The sequence below is a fragment of the Neoarius graeffei genome, chromosome 8 (assembly GCF_027579695.1).
Source record: "Neoarius graeffei isolate fNeoGra1 chromosome 8, fNeoGra1.pri, whole genome shotgun sequence".
In the NCBI taxonomy this organism is placed as follows: domain Eukaryota; kingdom Metazoa; phylum Chordata; class Actinopteri; order Siluriformes; family Ariidae; genus Neoarius; species Neoarius graeffei.
Window position 1 is genome coordinate 13338756 of NC_083576.1, and position 21480 is coordinate 13360235.

The window sequence follows — 21480 nt, forward strand, 5'->3', positions numbered from 1 at the left end:
ATTTCAGTTCTGTCTTTTTCAAACTTCTTTGAGCTTTTGAACCAGTCTAAAAAAATTCAACAAATTTTAATGCTTAAAGATGAAGAATGTAAACAAACCGGCGAAATGACAGAAGCAATTTGTGGAAAAATGTGATGATAATAGTAATTCTTGAAAATTTTTTTAAAAAGATATTTCATTCCATACTTTGTTGCTTCTTGTGTATGTTTTGGGGTTTTGTTTTCGAGTAAAGTTTTTATTTCGTCCTCGGTTGGTTCAGCAACACGCTCTGCCATTTTGTTTTTCTCTACTCATGGTATACGAGCTGATATCCTAGTAGTAGAGTAGCCAATCAGAGCGTGCGATTGGTCATATCCAGTGAATGTGGATAGAATAATTAAAGATATACACCTAACACTGGGAATGTATGTTAAAGGAGAACTGAAGGCAACTTTTTTATCATCAAAATTCTATTTTTCTCATTTTATTAAATATCAGAACACATTTTTGATCGCTATTTTGTCGCTGCTATAGCAAGTTATGAGTGTTTGAAATATGCTCTGTAATATATCAGTCCATGTGTCAAAGCAACGGCCGTAAACGAGATTCGCTGAGACCTGTGCGAGACATCGTAGGACGGAAGTAAAACGTACAACGGAAATCAAAGTGACTGACATCTGCCAAAAAGACGTGCGTGCCCTCCTTTGAATGCTGATGTAATTAAGCCGGAAGTTTTCCCGGTGTCCGAAATCACTCCCTACTCTCTATATAGCACACTATATAGTGTGGACGCCATTTTGTAGTGCTGTCCGAAACCTTAGTGAGGATTATGTGGGAAATGCGCTCAGTATAATATGTATTAATCACAAAAACACATGCATGTATTTATTATTTTGAAAACCACCAGCCGCCTGATCTGGCGTGTTTTAATTGTGCGACAGTAATGACGTAAATACCAGCGCGACAGACTCGTCCTTATCCTGTCGTCTTTCCAACTCTTCTCTACTCCACATTGGTTCGAAGTCGTATGGAATAATCTCCATCACTGATGAAGCTGGCAAATCTCAAAATTAATCTAAATCGGAATGATACGGCGATCTGGCCACTGTGTGAACAGTTTTGAAAATGGCGGCGCCGACACTTCACGTTTGAAATCTCGGACAAGTCTTGTGAAGATCGCGTGGACAAGTGACGCTTGCCGTGGACCAAACAAACTACATTTAACGTGGCTAAAAACCAAAAAGGTCGATAAGTGTAATATAATATGCCAATACAAGTCATGATATGAGGTTAATAAAACTGAAAACGTAATTGAATAACACGTTAATTAAGAAATAAAGCCAGTTTAAAAATGACTTCAGTTCTCCTTTAATTCCCTCATGATTAATTCACTCTTAATAATTTTGCCTCACTTTTGGAAACTGACACTAAAGCAAGCTAGAATCGTGATTGGGGAAGATTAGCTTCCACTTATCCCGTGCTATCTTACACTGTGGACTGTTTTTGAACCATTTTCAATCTTGCAGAACCCCAAAGTTCACGATAAGCCATGATGTGGGGTGGAGGGGGTGGGGGTTTCCCTCTTTTTCTTTCTTTCACAGCCATTTGGCAAACCTTACAGCGTCTTCTGGTGTTAATGAGGATCTCGTCAGCGTGTTTGGCACAAAGCAATGCAAATGAGCTCTTTGCTTAAAAGCAGGCATCACAAATGTCAAGTCGTGCATATGGTACTTTTTACACTCTAATAAAGTTAATTATCTCATTTCAACTTTAGCAGTAATGTTATGAAAGGAGAAATCCCTGGATATCTCCTCATCAAAGCTTTAATCATGTGGGTCATGTGCTCTCGCTGGCATTAGTCCTGGTACTGCAGGGTCTCGATGTGCTCGTTTCAGTGGCCCGGTCCCAAAGCACGGCTTACAATGAATGTATAGCTTGCCTTTCTCTTTAGAATTACACAATACGCTTCAGTTAAACGTGAACAGGTTGTTTTCAGTGCTATGCCATGTTTTGTTTTTTGGGTTGTTTTTTTTCCCCAGCCCTATAGACATGACCTGCATATAGATGCTTTAAAATGAGGTTTCTGATCTCTAGTACTGGGAACACACTGTCCTGCACAGTTTAGACTTGGACCTGGTCCATCTCAGGAAAGAGTTGAATAAATAAACCTCTGATAAGTGCCAAATATGACATTTAACAGTAGACATTATCACACGGTCCTCTTCTGGGTAGGGTTAGACAACTGCAAATCAGAAAAAATCGGGACGGTGTGTTGAAATTGAAATTAAAACTGAAAACAATCTCATCTCATTATCTGTAGCCGCTTTATCCTGTTCTACAGGGTCGCGGGCAAGCTGGAGCCTATCCCAGCTGACTACGGGCGAAAGGCGGGGTACACCCTGGACAAGTCGCCAGGTCATCACAGGGCTGACACATAGACACAGACAACCATTCACACCTACGGTCAATTTAGGCTACATCCACACAACAACGGCAACGAGATTTTTTTTTTTTTTTTAAATATCGCGTCCACATGGGCAACGGATCAGTAAAATATCATGTACATATGGCAACGCTTGCTGAAAACGATGCAATACACATGCCACACCTCTACGTGCCCTGTAAGACGGCCCCATCGGAGACACCAGAACAATAGAAGAAGTAGGACGCATGCGCATAAACCCCTTCTTCTGTAGCATCAGCCACATAAAGTTTTGATTATTAGTCAGTAGTGTAAAATAGTATCTATTGTCTAAGACACTTATTTATATTTCATATTAAAACGTCTATGTAAATTAATACATAGAAAGCCTGGCCAGGCGCTGAACGTTCTTCTGCCTTCACTTTAAGAGAAATTCAGGGCGAGCATGAGCCTAGGTTCTTCCCTGTCACTCACCCTGTCACTGTCACATGCACACACCTTTTCACTCCCTATCCTATGGATATAGTCCCTTTAATTCACGTGCTCGTTTTTTGAATGGAGAGGCGGAAAGAGGAATGAACGGGGGTAGATGGAGAGAGAGAGGAATGAACGGGGGTAGATGGAGAGAGAGAGGAATGAACGGGGGTAGATGGAAGCCGGTAAGCCAACATTCTGAGATCCTCCAGAATTCTTTAATGGTCTGGAATAAATTGAATGCTACACATTGATGGATTACTTTGTTCTTCTACGCCCATTTTGAGGAATGTATTGTCGGACTTAAACCAACATCTGAAGAGGTGAGATCGCTTCTTTTTTTTTTCCCTATTTTTGCTGGCGGGATTGTCATGTGGTTGTGATGTCATCGTAAACAAATCCGTTCTACTCATCCAGACGACTTCACAACAGTGCCGTTGCCAGATTTTTCCACTCTGGAACCCGTTCTCAAAAGATTTCGTTTTGGGGCACCCAAAATGCCGGTGCCGTGTGGACGCCAGGCTGAAACGATAAACAATTTTATCGGATTCACCTGAATCCGTTGCCGTGTGGACAGGGCCTTAGAGTCACCAGTTAACCTAACCTGCATGTCTTTGGACTGTGGGGGAAACCGGAGCACCCGGAGGAAACCCACATGGACACAGGGAGAACATGCAAACTCCGCACAGAAAGGCCCTCGTCGGCCACGGGGCTCGAACCCGGACCTTCTTGCTGTGAGGCGACAGTGCTAACCACTACACCACCGTGCTGCCCCACTGAAAACAATGATATGTAAATAACATTTGACCTCTGTTGCACTTAAAACAATTCAACAGCACATTATTTGATATTTTACTTCATGAATATTTTTCTTTTTTTTTAAGCAAACACTTATTTAAATTTTTATAATTGCAAAAAAAAAAAGTTTGGACAGTAAAGCATTTGCCACTTTATAAAGTTGCCATTCCTTCTCACAACACTTAACTTGTTTCGGGACTGAAGACACCAAGTGATGAAACATTTCAGGTGTTTTGTCCCATTCTTCTTACAAACAGGTCTTAAAGCTAGACTGCCTTTCAGATTTTTCAAGTGTAGGTCATAAAAAGAATTTTCCCCGACACCCAGTTATTTGTGTTTAGTGACTGAAAGCTACTGAATTTGAATCACAGATGTCCAATTTTATTAGTTTTTTTTAATGGAGCAATTAAGGAATTTAGGGCCATGTGGCCCTAAATTCTCCGCTATTTTTCCTGCTTCTCCATGACCCAATTCAAGATACTACATCATGCATCATGTGGTGTTCTTCCCCTGTTCACACAAGGCATTGTGGGATACAGATTCAAAACAGGAGAGAAAAATCGAGGACGTGAGTGTGCGAATGAAATGTGAAAGACCAACTACAGTAACGTAAAGCAAGAAGAAAAGACGTTATGTTATACACAAAGGAAAGGAAACGCAGGGCCAAACTAATAAATATCGGCGGTCAGCGAGCACCTCGGTGTGATCAGCTGTTCGTTTAGCGACAGAATGATGGAACTGTCAGTGTACAGTCAAAGGTAAACCTGCGCATGCACACACACACACACACACACGGACTTCCTCTGTCTGCTTGACTGCGCAAACCGAGCACTTTCACGCACTTTATTTGCTCAGGAATCCTCTCAAATTAAATAACTTCCCAGCTACAGAATGGCCTGATATTTTGAGAGATATTACAGAAATAAACATACATCACAACGACCAAATTTCAGAGGGAACTAAATTTCACCGATTTTATGAAATCGAAAGGCCGTCTAGCTTTAAATGTAACTATAAATGGATAAAAAAAGTAACCTGTTATTCTATCATTAAGAACACAATGTAATCCTAAGAAAATTGGTGTTGTTTATAAAATATAAAACACTTTGGGGAGTGCTGGTGTAGGGAAATAATCAGCGTAGTAGCAGTATCTCTGGATCACACCATGATTGATTGTTTTCCTATAATAGCGCTCCTCCATTCATGCTTATAACCCTGATCGTAACATTGCCCAGATTTCAAGTGAATATACCGTGTTTTTTTTACACACTCAACTCTCCAGCGTCAAGTAAACTTTATTTCATACTCGGATCGTATCCTGATCTGTATTTGCAGTCACAGTGTGCTGGCGGAGAATTTGAACCCAGTATTCCCCACTTTCCAGTCCTCCTGCCCTGCCTCGTTGTCATTTCACCCTGCCTGAATAAGCCTCATTCATCAATACGAGGTCAAGAGTTAGCCGATGAGCCGAGTCAGAGAGTATAGAGTCTGGAAAACGCTAAGCTAACTCTGCAGCGCTCGAGTCCCCTGTAGAGCAGACCTGAGAAGACAAAACGGCACTGTTCCAGGAGCACCAGCATCTGTTCCCCATCACGAAGTCTTCTCAGGCCTCATGTCTCAAAACACTGCTGTGGTTTCTCTCCCTTTTCCTTCTCTAGTACACTAAGGATGTGTCTAAGAAGTTTGACGGTCTGGAGGTGGATCTGAAGACCATCGTCCTGCTGAACGCAGAGGGCAAACAGAACCTCATCAGCTTCACTGAGACGGGCATTAAAGACATCGACTTTGCGGCGTATATAGAGGAGGTACAGTCTCAATGTCTGAATGTTCCATACAGAAATACATAGATCTCAGTGTTTTACTGGGAAATACGCCATTCGAATTTTTCATACGAACTCCATCCAGGACATGGAGAACCAAAAGCTTGACACAAATCTCTATATGTCACTCATGAGGAAATGAATTAATTGTTTTGATAAATTTGGGGACTTTGTTTGTGAATGTGTCGATATAATAAAAAGAAAATCGCGCGTTGGCTTGAAGATATGAAGTTGATCTTCTCGTGTTGAAAAACCTCATACAAAATATATCTCAGGTCTGAGTGACATATTTAAATAATATTGGCTGGCTTTGAGTGGTATATCAGATATATTCCGTTCAGCTAGCATGAGACTGAATGAGTCGAAGACGAGTAGCTGAATGGAATATATCTGATATACCATGAAAAAAGCCATTATTATTATTATTATTATTATAATACACACAATCTCTTCATATCAGCATTCTCAAAGGCCACTGCTAGTTTACCTGCAACTCGACGCCATCAGCGCAGCAGTGAAGTCACCTTCCAGCCGGTGTAGCGTTCATTAGTAGTGTTAGCAAATGCTAATAAAGTGGTCGAGTCAGTGCTATTGAGAGCTACAGGCTAACGACTGAGAAACTAAGATTCCTGTCTCCAGACTCTTCTTCCATGCTGCACGCTCACTCCAGTATTTTTCACTCAGTATTCATTTCCCTGTGTAATTTACTTACTTATTTTTAAAATCAACATCAACAAATACACTCAACGGAGTGACCTGGCAGCCAAAATTCTCTCAAAATCTATCATATTTAACAAAGCCAACCTGACGGCCACGTTTGTTTACAAATTGTCCCAGTTGCTCGCGAGCGCAGAAGTTTTACATCTCCGACGTGTGACATCATCATGGCTTGACAACCATGCAGTATCGTTAACCATATTCAACGCTCATTCTTCATTGGGTAGAGTGACGAATACGCGTAGGATAAGCGATACGCTAACAATTTTGCATGTGATCAAACGAAACCTGCTAGAAGGGAATAGAACACGTTTTTATTCCATCAAAAAAGTGTCCTGTATGGATAATATGTATAGTAATTCCTGACATTTCACTCCAATGACGTCACTCCCAGTGTTTTCCCACTGACTAGATGCACATTGTGAAAATGGTGAACTGGTTCTTTTGGTTAACTTCCATTTCCATGAAACTTGGTAGAAGGGTGTCGTACCATATGGGCCAATGAAGAACCCATTCATTTTTGGTGTGGATCCGAGTCACGGGGTAAATCCACATGTTTAGTTTCTCTTTCGCCAACATTGTAAGATATGGCATTTGGCTTTGGCGGAGGTCTGCGCTCTCCGACTGTCTTTTTAGTCTGCAGTATGCAATCTAGCTGTTGAAAGTTCAAAAATGAGCACTTCTACCCTGCCTGCATAAGAATTCTTTTATACCAGTAATAAATTCAACTAATTAGATCCAATGAGTTGCTTGGCGTAGATATTTGTTTTTAGTTACTCTATTTCTACATATATACATTTTTATAAGTATATTACATGACTATAATGTAGATTAGGGCGCATCAGTTGCCCTCACTTTCATAAAATCTGATGCATTTTTGTTTGGGTGTTCCTTTTCACCAATAAAGACATCCTGTAAAATGTTTTGACCATATTCAAAAGTCTAATGGTGGCACCATGAGGTTCATTTTTTGCCAAAAAACGCTTATTTTATGTTTTCGTGTAAGGTTTGAATCACAATGTTGGACTCCATTTATTGATTTCTTGTGAGCCAGAGATCATGTTAAGAACCTTTGCAAGGGATTGAGAAGCATTAATGTGATTCATAATACATTTGTATTGTTTAAAAGTAGTTGAACAATGATTCAATGAACAGCTAAAACTCAAACTGTGCTTGATAGTATATTTAGAATATGTACTAAAAATGTGTATCTAAGACAGGCCTGGGCATTTTACGGCCCACGGGCCGCATCCGGCCCTTTGGTTCATTCTGACCGGCCCGCGTAAGGTTTATTAGAAATTACAAAATAAACGTATTTTCTAATTTTACCTCATGCATGAACTGAATATGCATTGCTTTTATTTTGAAGTTGTGTTCAACAAAAACGCAATGCGCGCGACATGAACATGACATGAAATCCCACGAAACCTAATCCCGCGATAACGACTTCTGTAATTTGTCCAGACCAACCACAAACTTGTACGTCATCCTTCAAACGGTCCAGCCAATCACACAGTGTGACGTCACCAGCAGGCGCCGGAGCCCGAGCCGATCTGTAGGTCTGATCCCTACACCGAATCGACTGATGATCATCTGTCAGCTGTGCTTCGCATCTCCACCTCAGACATTCAACCTGACTTTGATGCACTCGTTAAAGACCAACAGAGACTAGATTTCTCTCACTGAACAAATAAAAAACTGAAAACACCAAATGAGGTGATTAGACGACAAATGCGGGCATCATTATTATAATATGATGTATCTTGCTTGATATTTGGAGTAGAAAGACAATATTGTGATGTCTTTATTGTGTTTTGGGGTGAATGTGACTAAAAAAAAAAAGGTACAAACGTTCACATTTTGTTAACCATTGTTTTGGGAAATTTGATTGAATAAATGACATTTTTTGTAAGGCAACCTCGTTTTTTCCATACTCTTACCAGTCTTAGCAGCTTGTAAAAACAATGTTATTTACTGCTTTATATAAAGAAATACAATTAATATTATGCAGAATTTAGTTCAGCCTTTTGGTCCGGCCCTCCACAAAATTTTCTGTTTCTCATGTGGCCCCATGGAAAAAATAATTGCCCACCCCGATCTAAGGCTACGTTTACATTAGACCGTATCTGTCTCGTTTTCTTCGCGGATGCACTGTCCGTTTACATTAAACCGCCTGGAAACGCCGGGAAACGGGAATCCGCCAGCGTCCACGTATTCAATCTAGATCGTATCTGGTCCGGTGCTGTGTAAACATTGAGATACGCGAATACGCTGTGCTGAGCTCTAGCTGGCGTCCTCATTGGACAACGTCACTGTGACATCCACCTTCCTGATTCGCTGGCGTTGGTCATGTGACGCGACTGCTGAAAAACGGCGCGGACTTCCGCCTTGTATCACCTTTCATTAAAGAGTATAAAAGTATGAAAATACTGCAAATACTGATGCAAATACTGCCCATTGTGTAGTTATGATTGTCTTTAGGCTTGCCATCCTTCCACTTGCAAGTGTTAAGTGATGTGCGCTGGGATCACATACACAGCGGCTCAGTCCCGAAAACACTGCTAGTGTGCTTCACTCGCGCGCTCTGTGAGCTGCGCAGGGCCGGAGTGCGCACCCTCCAGAGGGCACTCGCTGTTCAGGGTGGAGTGATTTGGAGCGCAGGATGCCTGCGGAGCCAAGCGTATCCGCGTATTGGTATTGTTGTGTGCACGCGAATCGTGTATTGGTGTTGCTGTGTGCACACTAATCGTTTTAAAAACGTTAATCTGATGATCCGCTGATACGGTCTAATGTAAACATGGGCTAAGATATTTGGTATACTCTATAAGGTGCCATAATGTTTCATGAAAAGTGATCGAAATTTTGTCATAAAAGTCATAAAATAGCAGCTTTTTCCATAACTTTGAGCTCCTGGTGCCACCATTAAACTTTTGAATTTTGTCAAAATATTTCACCCAGTGTGTTATAAAAATGCATCATGATCGGAGGAACTTTTCATTTTTAGGGGGCAACTGATGCACCCTAATGTACGGTAGATATAATAGAACCGATCCTTCCATTAAATAAAGCTAATGGCAAATGCAGTAGCGTGCAGAAGTCTTTGGCACATGGAAAGAAATGCTGTAGACCAAAAATGGCTTAAAAATAATGAAATGTAATGTTTCAACATGGGAAAAAAATTACTGTAAGCAGGAAGCCATAATAAATGAAACAAGGTCAATATTTAGCCAGACACGACTTTTTGCTGTTAAAAAAAATAGTACTCTCAGGTCCAATGAGTGCAGTTTTATGCGGAAATGAGCTGTAGGTTTTACTGAGCATCTTCCAGAACCAGCCGCAGTTCTTCTGGACACTTTGACCGTCACACTCGCTTCTTCATTTTGCACCAAAACCCAGTAGCCTTCATTATGTTGTTTTTTTTTTTTTTAATCTGAAAAGAAAGTGCTCGCTTAAGGAATATGAGGCTCGGATACAAACTTTTTTTGTTTCTGTAACATTTAATTTTGTGCTGGGAAAAAGAAAACAAAAAAACAAAAACGAACGTTTGGAACGCTAAAATGTTTTCGTAATGTTTTGACTCGATAATGTACCGTAGAAGTCATCAAATAGAAACCTATAACAAAGTTTGTATGGAAAAAAAAAATACGGTGCCTAAGACTTCTGCACAGTACTGCGTTTTTATTTATTATTTTTTGTAATACGTCAATGAAATATACTGTAAATGTGCCGTTTTCATAAAGAGGAAGGAAAAGTTCAAGAACCCCTTCCTGCCTAAGATGTCACGAGATTGTAATTGCGACTAAGATTTCCTTCTTTCGTTTCCTCTGTTTGCAGCTCAATAAAGGAGTGACCCGTGTCGACTTGCTGCTGTTCGCCAATGACCTGGATGCTCAAGCTGACCAACTGGTGGGTTCCGAATACGTTTTCCCTCTCCGAAGAACGTCTCATTAAACCCAAATCAGCTTATAGAAGTGATATGGTACAGGGTGTCCTGTAATGCGCAGTCGGTTCAGTTGAGTAAACTACGTTTATTTATACCTCCGGTCCAACAGCCATCTCTCGGTTTGGATTCGCTGACGGGTGACGTTTCACACCTCAATTCTGTATTTAATGTACACAGCTGGGGGGGGGTTGTTTTTTTTTACATCAGTATTGCATTTAGTGTGTAAACGTGGGCACAAGCCTCCCATTCATTCTACAAGACTCTCACAGTAATGATGAAAACTGAGGTGTAATTTACGCTTCGCAGGCACTGTGTGTTCCTGTGCTCCACATAGCCAAGCTTTGTAACACAGTCCAGGTTTTAATGTGTAGAACTGTAATGTACATGATGCATCATATACAGTGGGGCAAAAAAGTATTTAGTCAGCCACCAATTGTGCAAGTTCTCCCACTTAAAAAGATGAGAGAGGCCTGTAATTTTCATCATAGGTACACTTCAACTATGAGAGACAGAATGGGGGGAAAGAATCCAGGAAATCACATTGTAGGATTTTTAATGAATTAATTGGTAAATTCCTCGGTAAAATAAGTATTTGGTCACCTACAAGCAAGCAACATTTCTGGCTCTCACAGACCTGTAACAACTTCTTTAAGAGGCTCCTCTGTCCTCCACTCGTTACCTGTATTAATGGCACCTGTTTGAACTCGTTATCAGTATAAAAGACACCTGTCCACAACCTCAAACAGTCACACTCCAAACTCCACTATGGCCAAGACCAAAGAGCTGTCAAAGGACACCAGAAACAAAATTGTAGACCTGCACCAGGCTGGGAAGACTGAATCTGCAATAGGTAAGCAGCTTGGTGTGAAGAAATCAACTGTGGGAGCAATTATTAGAAAATGGAAGACATACAAGACCACTGATAATCTCCCTCAATCTGGGGCTCCACGCAAGATCTCACCCCGTGGGGTCAAAATGATCACAAGAACGGTGAGCAAAAATCCCAGAACCACACGGGGGGACCTAGTGAATGACCTGCATAGAGCTGGGACCAAAGTAACAAAGGCTACCATCAGTAACACACTACGCCGCCAGGGACTCAAATCCTGCAGTGCCAGACGTGTCCCCCTGCTTAAGCCAGTACATGTCCAGGCCCGTCTGAAGTTTGCTAGAGAGCATTTGGATGATCCAGAAGAGGATTGGGAGAATGTCATATGGTCAGATGAAACCAAAATAGAACTTTTTGGTAAAAACTCAACTTGTTATGTTTGGAGGAGAAAGAATGCTGAGTTGCATCCAAAGAACACCATACCTACTGTGAAGCATGGGGGTGGAAACATCATGCTTTGGGGCTGTTTTTCTGCAAAGGGACCAGGATGACTGATCCGTGTAAAGGAAAGAATGAATGGGGCCATGTATCGTGAGATTTTGAGTGAAAACCTCCTTCCATCGGCAAGGGCATTGAAGATGAAACGTGGCTGGGTCTTTCAGCATGACAATGATCCCAAACACACCGCCCGGGCAACGAAGGAGTGGTTTCATAAGAAGCATTTCAAGGTCCTGGAGTGGCCTAGCCAGTCTCCAGATCTCAACCCCATAGAAAATCTTTGGAGGGAGTTGAAAGTCCGTGTTGCCCAGCGACAGCCCCAAGACATCACTGCTCTAGAGGAGATCTGCATGGAGGAATGGGCCAAAATACCAGCAACAGTGTGTGAAAACCTTGTGAAGACTTACAGAAAACGTTTGACCTCTGTCATTGCCAACAAAGGGTATATAACAAAGTATTGAGATGAGCTTTTGTTATTGACCAAATACTTATTTTCCACCATAATTTGCAAATAAATTATTTAAAAATCAGATAATGTGATTTTCTGGATTTTTTTTCTCATTTTGTCTCTCATAGTTGAGGTATACCTATGATGAAAATTACAGCCCTCTCTCATCTTCTTAAGTGGGATAACTTGCACAATTGGTGACTGACTAAATACTTTTTTGCCCCGCTGTATATATTCATTATTATATATAATACACACACACACTCGGAGGCGGTGCTGAGAGGGCACATCCTGAGGCCAAAAGTACTACATGTACCCTGCTTACTGTTTTTCTGTCTACATGTGAATTCACACGGCATCATTCTGCCTTTATCGTTATTCCTGTTGCCAAAGTTTAAAAATAAAAGCGTGTTCCAGCATCTCGACGAGACAAGTGTTCCTGCCGTACTGGATATTCGCACTTAACCTGATCTGTTCTTCACACTGGAAATAAAGCTTTTTTTTTTCCTTCAGAGAAGGCCCAAACTTATCAGCGTTTCAAATGTGATGTTTAATTTCTTTCATTCTGTACGGAAGCCGAGAGAGGCCCTTCATATAGTCCTTTTTTTTTAATTCACCTTGTTATCCCGAGATGACGAGAAAACAACACAACTAATTCGAGATCTCGAGAAAACAAAACCGTTGTTCCGAGATAATGACATAATTAATTCAGGATCTCAAGAAAACAACACAACTAATTTGAGATCTCGAGAAAACAAAACCGTTATTTCGAGATCTCGAGAAAACAAAACAATTATTTCATGATCTCGAGTAAACAGCTGAGAAATGGTTCATTCAGGTGCGCCAAGAGACTCGTGATATGCTGACTTTGGGGCTATTTCTCATTCTGTATAGACGCAACTTTGGTCATTAGAATGTCTGGAATAATCGATCACCTAATAAGGCAATATTCTCCCTGTGTCAACCCCTGATCAAAATGTTGCCTTATTAGGTGATCGATTATTCCAGACATTCTAATGACCAAAGTTGCGTCTATACAGAATGAGAAATAGCCCCAAAGTCAGCATATCACAAGTCTCTTGGCGCACCTGAATGAACCATTTCTCAGCTGTTTACTCGAGATCATGAAATAATTCTTTTGTTTTCTCGAGATCACGGAATAACGGTTTTGTTTTCTCAAGATCTCGAATTAGTTGTGTTGTTTTCTCGAGATCCTGAATTAATTATGTCGTTATCTCGGGATAACAAGGTGAATAAAAAAAGATTATATGAAGGGCCTCTCGCGGCTTCCGTAATTCTGTCATAATTTCATTGTAATTATTCTCTTCTAATTCTAATTTGGCCTCATTTTCTATCAAATTTGCTTCAGAAGGAGCCAATAAAACCCATAAGGGCTCGTCAAGTGACCCTGCTATCCAAAAATATCCAACATAGTTGGCCTGGTGGTTAGCGTGTCCACCTCTCGAGCGGGAGATCGTGAGTTCTACTCACGGTCGGGTCATAAATCATAAAAATGGTACCTACTGCCGTCTGGTAAGGCAGGCTGCAATACAGATGCGAGTGGGAAGTCAAACTCTTCTGGTTACCAGAGGACTAGCCCCCCAGCTGTAACCCTAGTTATGTAATAGGCGAGAGGCCGAGGGCTACGGAAACGGAGATCGGCGCCGCCCTATGCGCCAGATGGCGTGGGAAGGGACTTTGACATACAAAAGCTAAATAAAAACAAAAAACTAAGGTGTTGGAAGTATAACAAGAAACGTGACAATGTACCAATACAGAGAATATGATAGTGAGAGCAGTTATGATGATGTATTTCTTAATTAGTCCAGCAAGAAGAGAATGGTTAATTTCTTAAATGATTTTATACTGGTGGAATTTCCAGTATGAACTGGTAATCGGTTTGAACAGGAAGGAATCGAACTGAAAATTTTTGAAAAAGTTGCCCTAGGAAAGCTGGGGTGGAGATGATTTAACTCCCCTTGTATTGTATTTATGAAGTTGAAAGTTGTCGTGAAATAAATTTTGAAAACATGCTGGGAGTAGGTTGTGGATAGAGTGCAAAACACAACAGATTGAACCAGAGACCTGTGCAGGTCTGAGCTCAGCCTTTATCTGATTGGGAGATGGAAGCTACGGTACATGAATAGAAAAAATAGCCCGCTCAGAAATGCGTTGACGCCAGGATTCGAACCGATGTTGCAAAATCTGTTCCTTTCCTGGACAGTGTTGTACATTATTATCCCCCGCCACAAAGTGCACCGGGGGATATAGGAATGGAGTCCATCTTTCTGTCCGTTTCAATCTGAAGAAGTTTCCTCAGAAACTACATAAGCTACATCAATGAAACTTTGCGTGCTCATATTACTGAAAAAAAGCTGGGTAGCGTTTTATGAACGTGTCCTAGCACTTACGGCATCATAAGTCAATATTAAAGCCATGGGCTTATAAGGGCGTAAGTGTTAAGAGGTTTTCATAAAATGCTCGTGGCAGGGGATAGTGATGACCATGTCTTCTTGTTAAGACTAAAAGGGCACTCGGTCATTTAGCACCAGGTTCAGCACAAACTTGCGGTGCGAGATTGGAAAGGGTGCGGCGTTCATCTGGGCACATTCACAGATGGCTCTGCTTTGCCAGGGAGGGTGGGGGGCAGGCCCCCCTCCCCTCCAGCTACACCAGATCAACCGAAGATCCGCGGCGCTGCAGTATCGTTATGTCTAGGCGGGATTCTGACTTGGAGGCGTTCAGTCATAATCCCACAGATGGTGTCTTCGCACCAGTGACTCCTCAGCCAAGCACACGCACCAAATGTCTGAGCCTGCGGTTCCTCTTGTACTGAGCAGGATTACTATTGCAACAACACATCATCAGTAGGGTAAAACTAACCTGTCTCACGACAGCCTAAAACTTTTTGGACTTCATGTTAAAAATGTTATCACGTTGTCTGTTATCACCCAAATGAGGATGGGTTCCCTTTTGAGTCTGGTTCCTTGAGGTTTCTTCATGTCGTCAAGTCAAGTTTATTTGTATAGTGCTTTTAACAATAAACATTGTCGCAAAGTAGCTTTACAGAATTTGAACGACTTAAAATATGAGCTAATTTTATCCCTAATCTATCCCCAATGAGCAAGCCTGTGGCGACGGTGGCAAGGAAAAACTCCCTCAGACGACATGAGGAAGAAACCTCGAGAGGAACCAGACTCAAAAGGGAACCCATCCTCATTTGGGCAACAACAGACAACATGACTATAACATTAACAGTTTTAACATAAAGTCAGCTTCGTTGATGCTATAAACCCCCACCGACGGAAACCCGTTCACGACAACCGCAGTCCCAAAGTCAGCAAGTCAACTGCAGTCCCCAGCCACAAAAGCACCACTGCAAGAGTCCAGAGTGTCCTCCAGGAGCGACCTCCAACTGTCCACATGGGGCCGTCCTCCACAGGAGCGATGCGATGAGACTCCAACCAGACACAGGGCACCAGGATGGATCAGGCAGGTCTGAGGAGCAGAAGAGGTTCAGCATCTCGATCCCAGGACCGACATGTAACTCAGAGGGACAGATTTGGGGGGGAAGAGGGAGAAAACACAGGTTGTTCGGTATGCCCAATGTCACCTCAATAAGTAGGAACATGCATATTGCACTGAGCACAAGCAAGGACTCCGGCAACTAACTATGACAGCATAACTAAAAGGGGAGAGCCAGAAGGTAACACAGGCATGAGGGAGCCCCAGGACATAAAGCAGCAGCCACTACACCGTCAACAAACTCGAGTGAGCAAGCGAGTGGGGGACTGACAGCATCCATACATCCCAGTTTACCAAAACACTCTGTCTGAGGACCCTCCAGATCTCCTCCTTTACCTCATAAACACCATTAACAAAAGGCTTGACTAAACAGATATGTTTTCAGCCTAGACTTAAACACTGAGATTGTGTCTGATTCTGATGTCGTCTGAGGGAGTTTTTCCTTGTCACCGTCACCACAGGTTTGCTCATCAGGGATAGATTAGGGATAAAATTACCTCGTGTTTAAAGTCATTAAAATTCTGTAAAGCTGCTTTGCGACAATGTCTGTTATTAAAAGCGCTATACGAATAAACTTAACTCGGTAGAGCCATACCTCCAACAAGCCACACATTATCAACATCAAAATCAAATCGCTTGAACCTCGGATAATATTAAAACTGTCCACCAAATTTAATCCAAATCCGTTCACTACTTTTTGACTTTTACATTGGGAACAAGCAAAAAAAAAAAAAATCCTGCATCCACGTATATATCTGAATTTGCATCATAGTTTTTAAGTTATTCCATAAAATCGAGTCGTACATGAGCTGATAGCTGGTTATAAGCCCTGTACGGCGAGATTGAGTGGAATAACCGTTTATTTTATTCTGTCCACATTTCACTGGATTTTCAGAAACGGAGCATTTTTACTTTTATTTTTTGCAAATTCGATAAATAAAAACTTTATACGAAACATCCGACAAAATAATTTCCGCTTAGAATGTAAACAAACCGGCGAAATGACAGTAACAATTTGTGGAAAATGTTCTAATAATAATAAGTCTTGAAAATTTTAAAATAAAAATATGTATTTACCATCAAATACTTTCATTCCATATTTTCTTTTGTTTTCAAATCGAGTTTTTATTTCGTCCTCGGTTGGTTCAGCAACACGCGCCGCCATTTTGTTTTTCTCTACTCACGATCTATGAGCTGATATCCTTGTAGTAGAGTAGCCAATCAGAGCATGCGATTGCTCATATCCAGCAAATTTGGATAGAATAAAATCAATTATTTATTCCTTGGCCCATGGCTCACCTTCCCTCAAAATTTCATCCAAATCTATTTACTACTTTTCGAGTTATGATGGGAAGAGACAAATAAACGGAGAAGAAAACATAACCTCCTCCAATACAGTTGATGGAGGTAAAAATTGGACACATTGAAGGTGCTGGAGAAATCAAATCAGCAAACCCTAAATACATATATAGTCACTAAAAATGTGAACTTGTTCGTCCTTTAGTAAGCTTATGGTTTGTGTCTGTATTTTTTTTTTTCTCAGCCTAAAGGACCTGTACAGTCTTCACTCAAGGAGCACGTTAACACACTGCGGGAAATCTACACCAAGCAGGTCGTCCCTCTTCAGCAGTCCATGGTAATCATGTCCTCTTTCTTCCACTAACTCTTCCGTAGTTTTATTTAATACTGGATGTTCAGTCGCGTTATACAAGAGCAGTACTGGAGAACACGTGCTTCTAAACCTTAAAATGTAGCAGCTTCAGTGTTATAAATACTGCAGACGATATGACTAAAAGTTTGTGGACACCTGGCAGTCACGTCCATAGCTTATAAATACAGTGGGGCTTGAAAGTTTGTGAACCCTTTAGAATTTTCTATATTTCTGCATAAATGTGACCTAAAGCATCATCAGATTTTCACACAAGTCCTAAAAGTAGATAAAGAGAAGCCAGTTAAACAAATGAGACAAAAATATTATACTCGGTCATTTATTTATTGAGGGAAATGATCCAATATGACATATCTGTGAGTGGCAAAAATATGTGAACCTCTAGGATTAGCAGTTAATTTGAAGGTGAAATTAGAGTCAGGTGTTTTCAATCAGGTGTGAGTGGGCACACTGTTTTATTTAAAGAACAGGGATCTATCAAAGTCTGATCTTCACAACACATGTTTGTGGAAGTGTATCATGGCACGAACAAAGTAGATTTCTGAGGATCTCAGAAAAAGCGTTGTTGATGCTCATCAGGCTGGAAAAGGATACAAAACCATCTCTAAAGAGTTTGGACTCCACCAATCCACAGTCAGACAGATTGTATACAAATGGAGGAAATTCAAGACCATTGTTACCCTCCCCAGGAGTGGGCGACCAACAAAGATCACTCCAAGAGCAAGGCGTGTAATAGTTGGCGAGGTCACAAATGACCCCAGGGTAACTTCTAAGCAACTGAAGGCCTCTCTGACATTGGCTAATGTTAATGTTCATGAGTCCACCATCAGGAGAACACTGAACAACAATGGTGTGCATGGCAGGGTTGCAAGGAGAGAGCCACTACTCTCCAAAAAGAACATTGCTGCTCATCTCCAGTTTGCTAAAGATCACGTGGACAAGCCAGAAGGCTATTGGAAAAATGTTTTGTGGACAGATGAGACCAAAATAGAACTTTTTGGTTTAAATGAGAAGCATTATGTTTGGAGAAAGGAAAACACTTGACTCCAGCATAAGAACCTTATCTCATCTGTGAAACATGGTGGTGGTAGTATCATGGTTTGGGCCTGTTTTGCTGCATCTGGGCCAGGACGGCTTGCCATCATTGATGGAACAATGAATTCTGAATTATACCAGCGAATTCAAAAGGAAAATGTCAGGACATCTGTCAATGAACTGAATCTCAAGAGAAGGTGGGTCATGCAGCAAGACAACAACCCTAAACACACAAGTCGTTCTACCAAAGAACGGTTAAAGAAGAATAAAGTTAATGTTTTGGAATGGCCAAGTCAAAGTCCTGACCTTAATCCAATGGAAATGTTGTGGAAGGACCTGAAGCGAGCAGTTCATGTGAGGAAACCCACCAACATCCCAGAGTTGAAGCTGTTCTGTACGGAGGAATGGGCTAAAATTCCTCCAAGCCGGTGTGCAGGACTGATCAACAGTTACCGCAAACGTTTAGTTGCAGTTATTGCTGCACAAGGGGGTCACACCAGATACCGAAAGCAAAGGTTCACATACTTTTGCCACTCACAGATATGTAATATTAGATCATTTTCCTCAATAAATAAATGACCAAGTGTAATATTTGTGTCTCATTTGTTTAACTGGGTTCTATTTATCTACTTTTAGGACTTGTGTGAAAATCTGATGATGTTTTAGGTCATATTTATGCAGAAATATAGAAAATTCTAAAGGGTTCACAAACTTTCAAGTGCCACTGTATTTGTAACACTTTTATGTAGCATTTTTTTTTATCCCCCCGGCATATAATGCGGGGAGATGTACTGTAGCTACCACTCCGTCCGTCTGTCTGTCTGTACACATTTTAGTTGCCTGAGCATAAGTCAAAAACTATTAGGAATTTTTTTTTCACAAAACCTCGCAGTTATGTTAAGAGACTAGAGGAGCTGTGCCTTTTGACATTTTGGGTTTTCCGTATTTCCATGGCAACCAATTCAACTTAGGAAAATTTGGAGTGGCGTTTAATGTGGGGGGCCGGGGGATATGTCATCTCATGATGACTCTTGTTTTTATACCCCCGCACCGAAGGGGGGGGTATACTGGTTTACCTCTGTCTGTCCAAAACACCCTTTTTCTCAGCAACCACAAATCATAGCCACTTGATACTTGGTACCAAAATTCAGCTTGGGGTTCTATACCGTGTATACCGTTTTCAGGTCCGTCGCACATCGACTTCCTGTTTACCGACTGACTGTATTTACGAAACGTATAGCGTGGATTTACAAAATTTTCCTAACACTTTTCTCAGCAACTATAAATCACAACTGCTTGATATTTGGTACCGAGCTTCAGCTTGGGGTTCTACAACCCCATTTCCAAAAAAAGCTGGGACAAAGTACAAATTGTAAATAAAAATGGAATGCAATAATTTACAAATCTCAAAAACTGATATTGTATTCACAATAGAACATAGACAACATATCAAATGTCGAAAGTGAGACATTTTGAAATTTCATGCCAAATATTGGCTCATTTGAAATTTCATGACAGCAGCACATCTCAAAAAAGTTGGGACAGGGGCAATAAGAGGCTGGAAAAGTTAAAGGTACAAAAAAGGAACAGCTGGAGGACCAAATTGCAACTCATTAGGTCAATTGGCAATAGGTCATTAACATGACTGGGTATAAAAAGAGCATCTTGGAGTGGCAGCGGCTCTCAGAAGTAAAGATGGGAAGAGGATCACCAATCCCCCTAATTCTGCGCCGACATATAGTGGAGCAATATCAGAAAGGAGTTCAACAGTGTAAAATTGCAAAGAGTTTGAACATATCATCATCTACAGTGCATAATATCATCAAAAGATTCAGAGAATCTGAAAGAATCTGTGCGTAAGGGTCAAGGCCGGAAAACCATACTGGGTGCCCGTGATCTTCGGGCCCTTAGACGGCACTGCATCACATACAGGCATGCTTCTGTATTGGAAATCACAAAATGGGCTCAGGAATATTTCCAGAGAACATTATCTGTGAACACAATTCACCGTGCCATCCGCCGTTGCCAGCTAAAACTCTATAGTTCAAAGAAGCCGCCGTATCTAAACATGATCCAGAAGCGCAGACGTCTTCTCTGGGCCAAGGCTCATTTAAAATGGACTGTGGCAAAGTGGAAAACTGTTCTGTGGTCAGATGAATCAAAATGTGAAGTTCTTTATGGAAATCAGGGACACCGTGTCATTCGGACTAAAGAGGAGAAGGACGACCCAAGTTGTTATCAGTGCTCAGTTCAGAAGCCTGCATCTCTGATGGTATGGGGTTGCATTAGTGCGTGTGGCATGGGCAGCTTACACATCTGGAAAGACACCATCAATGCTGAAAGGTATATCAAAAAAGACCTAAGACAGTTGAGCAACTAGAATCCTGCATTAGACAAGAATGGGTTAACATTCCTATCCCTAAACTTGAGCAACTTGTCTCCTCAGTCCCCAGACGTTTACAGACTGTTGTAAAGAGAAAAGGGGATGTCTCACAGTGGTAAACATGGCCTTGTCTCAACTTTTTTGAGATGTGTTGTCATGAAATTTAAAATCACCTAATTTTTCTCTTCAAATGATACATTTTCTCAGTTTAAACATTTTGATATGTCATCTATGTTCTATTCTGAATAAAATATGGAATTTTGAAACTTCCACATCATTGCATTCCGTTTTCATTTACAATTTGTACTTTGTCCCAACTTTTTTGGAATCGGGGTTCTATACTGTGTATACCATTTTCAGGTCTGTCGCACATCGACTTCCTGTTTATCGACTGAATGTATTTACGAAACATATAGGGTGGATTTTGGCGCTATTTCAAGAAGCAAAATGCTATTTCAAGATGAGTTTACCAGGATGCTGTTTGAAATCCCTGGGGAGAGACACTGCTCTTTACTTACTTGTTTCAGGGTTAATTATTTTTTTGAAGTCAACATTCATAAGTGTCCTATTCGTTCGATTGCTTGTATTCTGATATAAGCGAGAGCAGGGGATACGTAAGTGAGCAGTAGCTCAAAGTTGATCTTGTTGTCACTGGGATCTTGTTTACACTTGGTTTTTAAAATGCGTCTCGGCCGATCGGCTCACAAGTGGACAGCGCTGAATACAAGCGTAAACGACCACCAGGACGCACTCGAGATGCCGAGGTGGTCTGGGACGTGTTTGACTTCGTATCTTTCGTAAAAGCTAACACATCCCCGACAAGGACATAACAGGAAACGTGACCTAGGCGTGATACGGTTTTCCAAAACCAAGTGTAAACAAGGCCTTAGTGTTGCTACGGTATCTCTCTTACCTATTTCTCTGTCAATCTTTTCCTAAT

The 21480-nt window shown here is 41.2% G+C and overlaps 1 protein-coding gene across 5 annotated transcripts in view; it reads left to right on the plus strand.

Annotated features, from left to right (window-relative positions):
• Positions 1–21480, plus strand: part of prom1a (prominin 1a) — a 191928-nt gene that overhangs the window by 131631 nt on the left and 38817 nt on the right. For all 5 annotated transcript variants that reach the window (XM_060926840.1, XM_060926841.1, XM_060926842.1 and 2 more), the window contains 3 exons: positions 5332–5478; positions 10045–10116; positions 16997–17089. In XM_060926840.1, coding sequence (XP_060782823.1) covers positions 5332–5478; positions 10045–10116; positions 16997–17089 — 312 coding nt within the window. The remainder of the gene's footprint in view (positions 1–5331; positions 5479–10044; positions 10117–16996; positions 17090–21480) is intronic.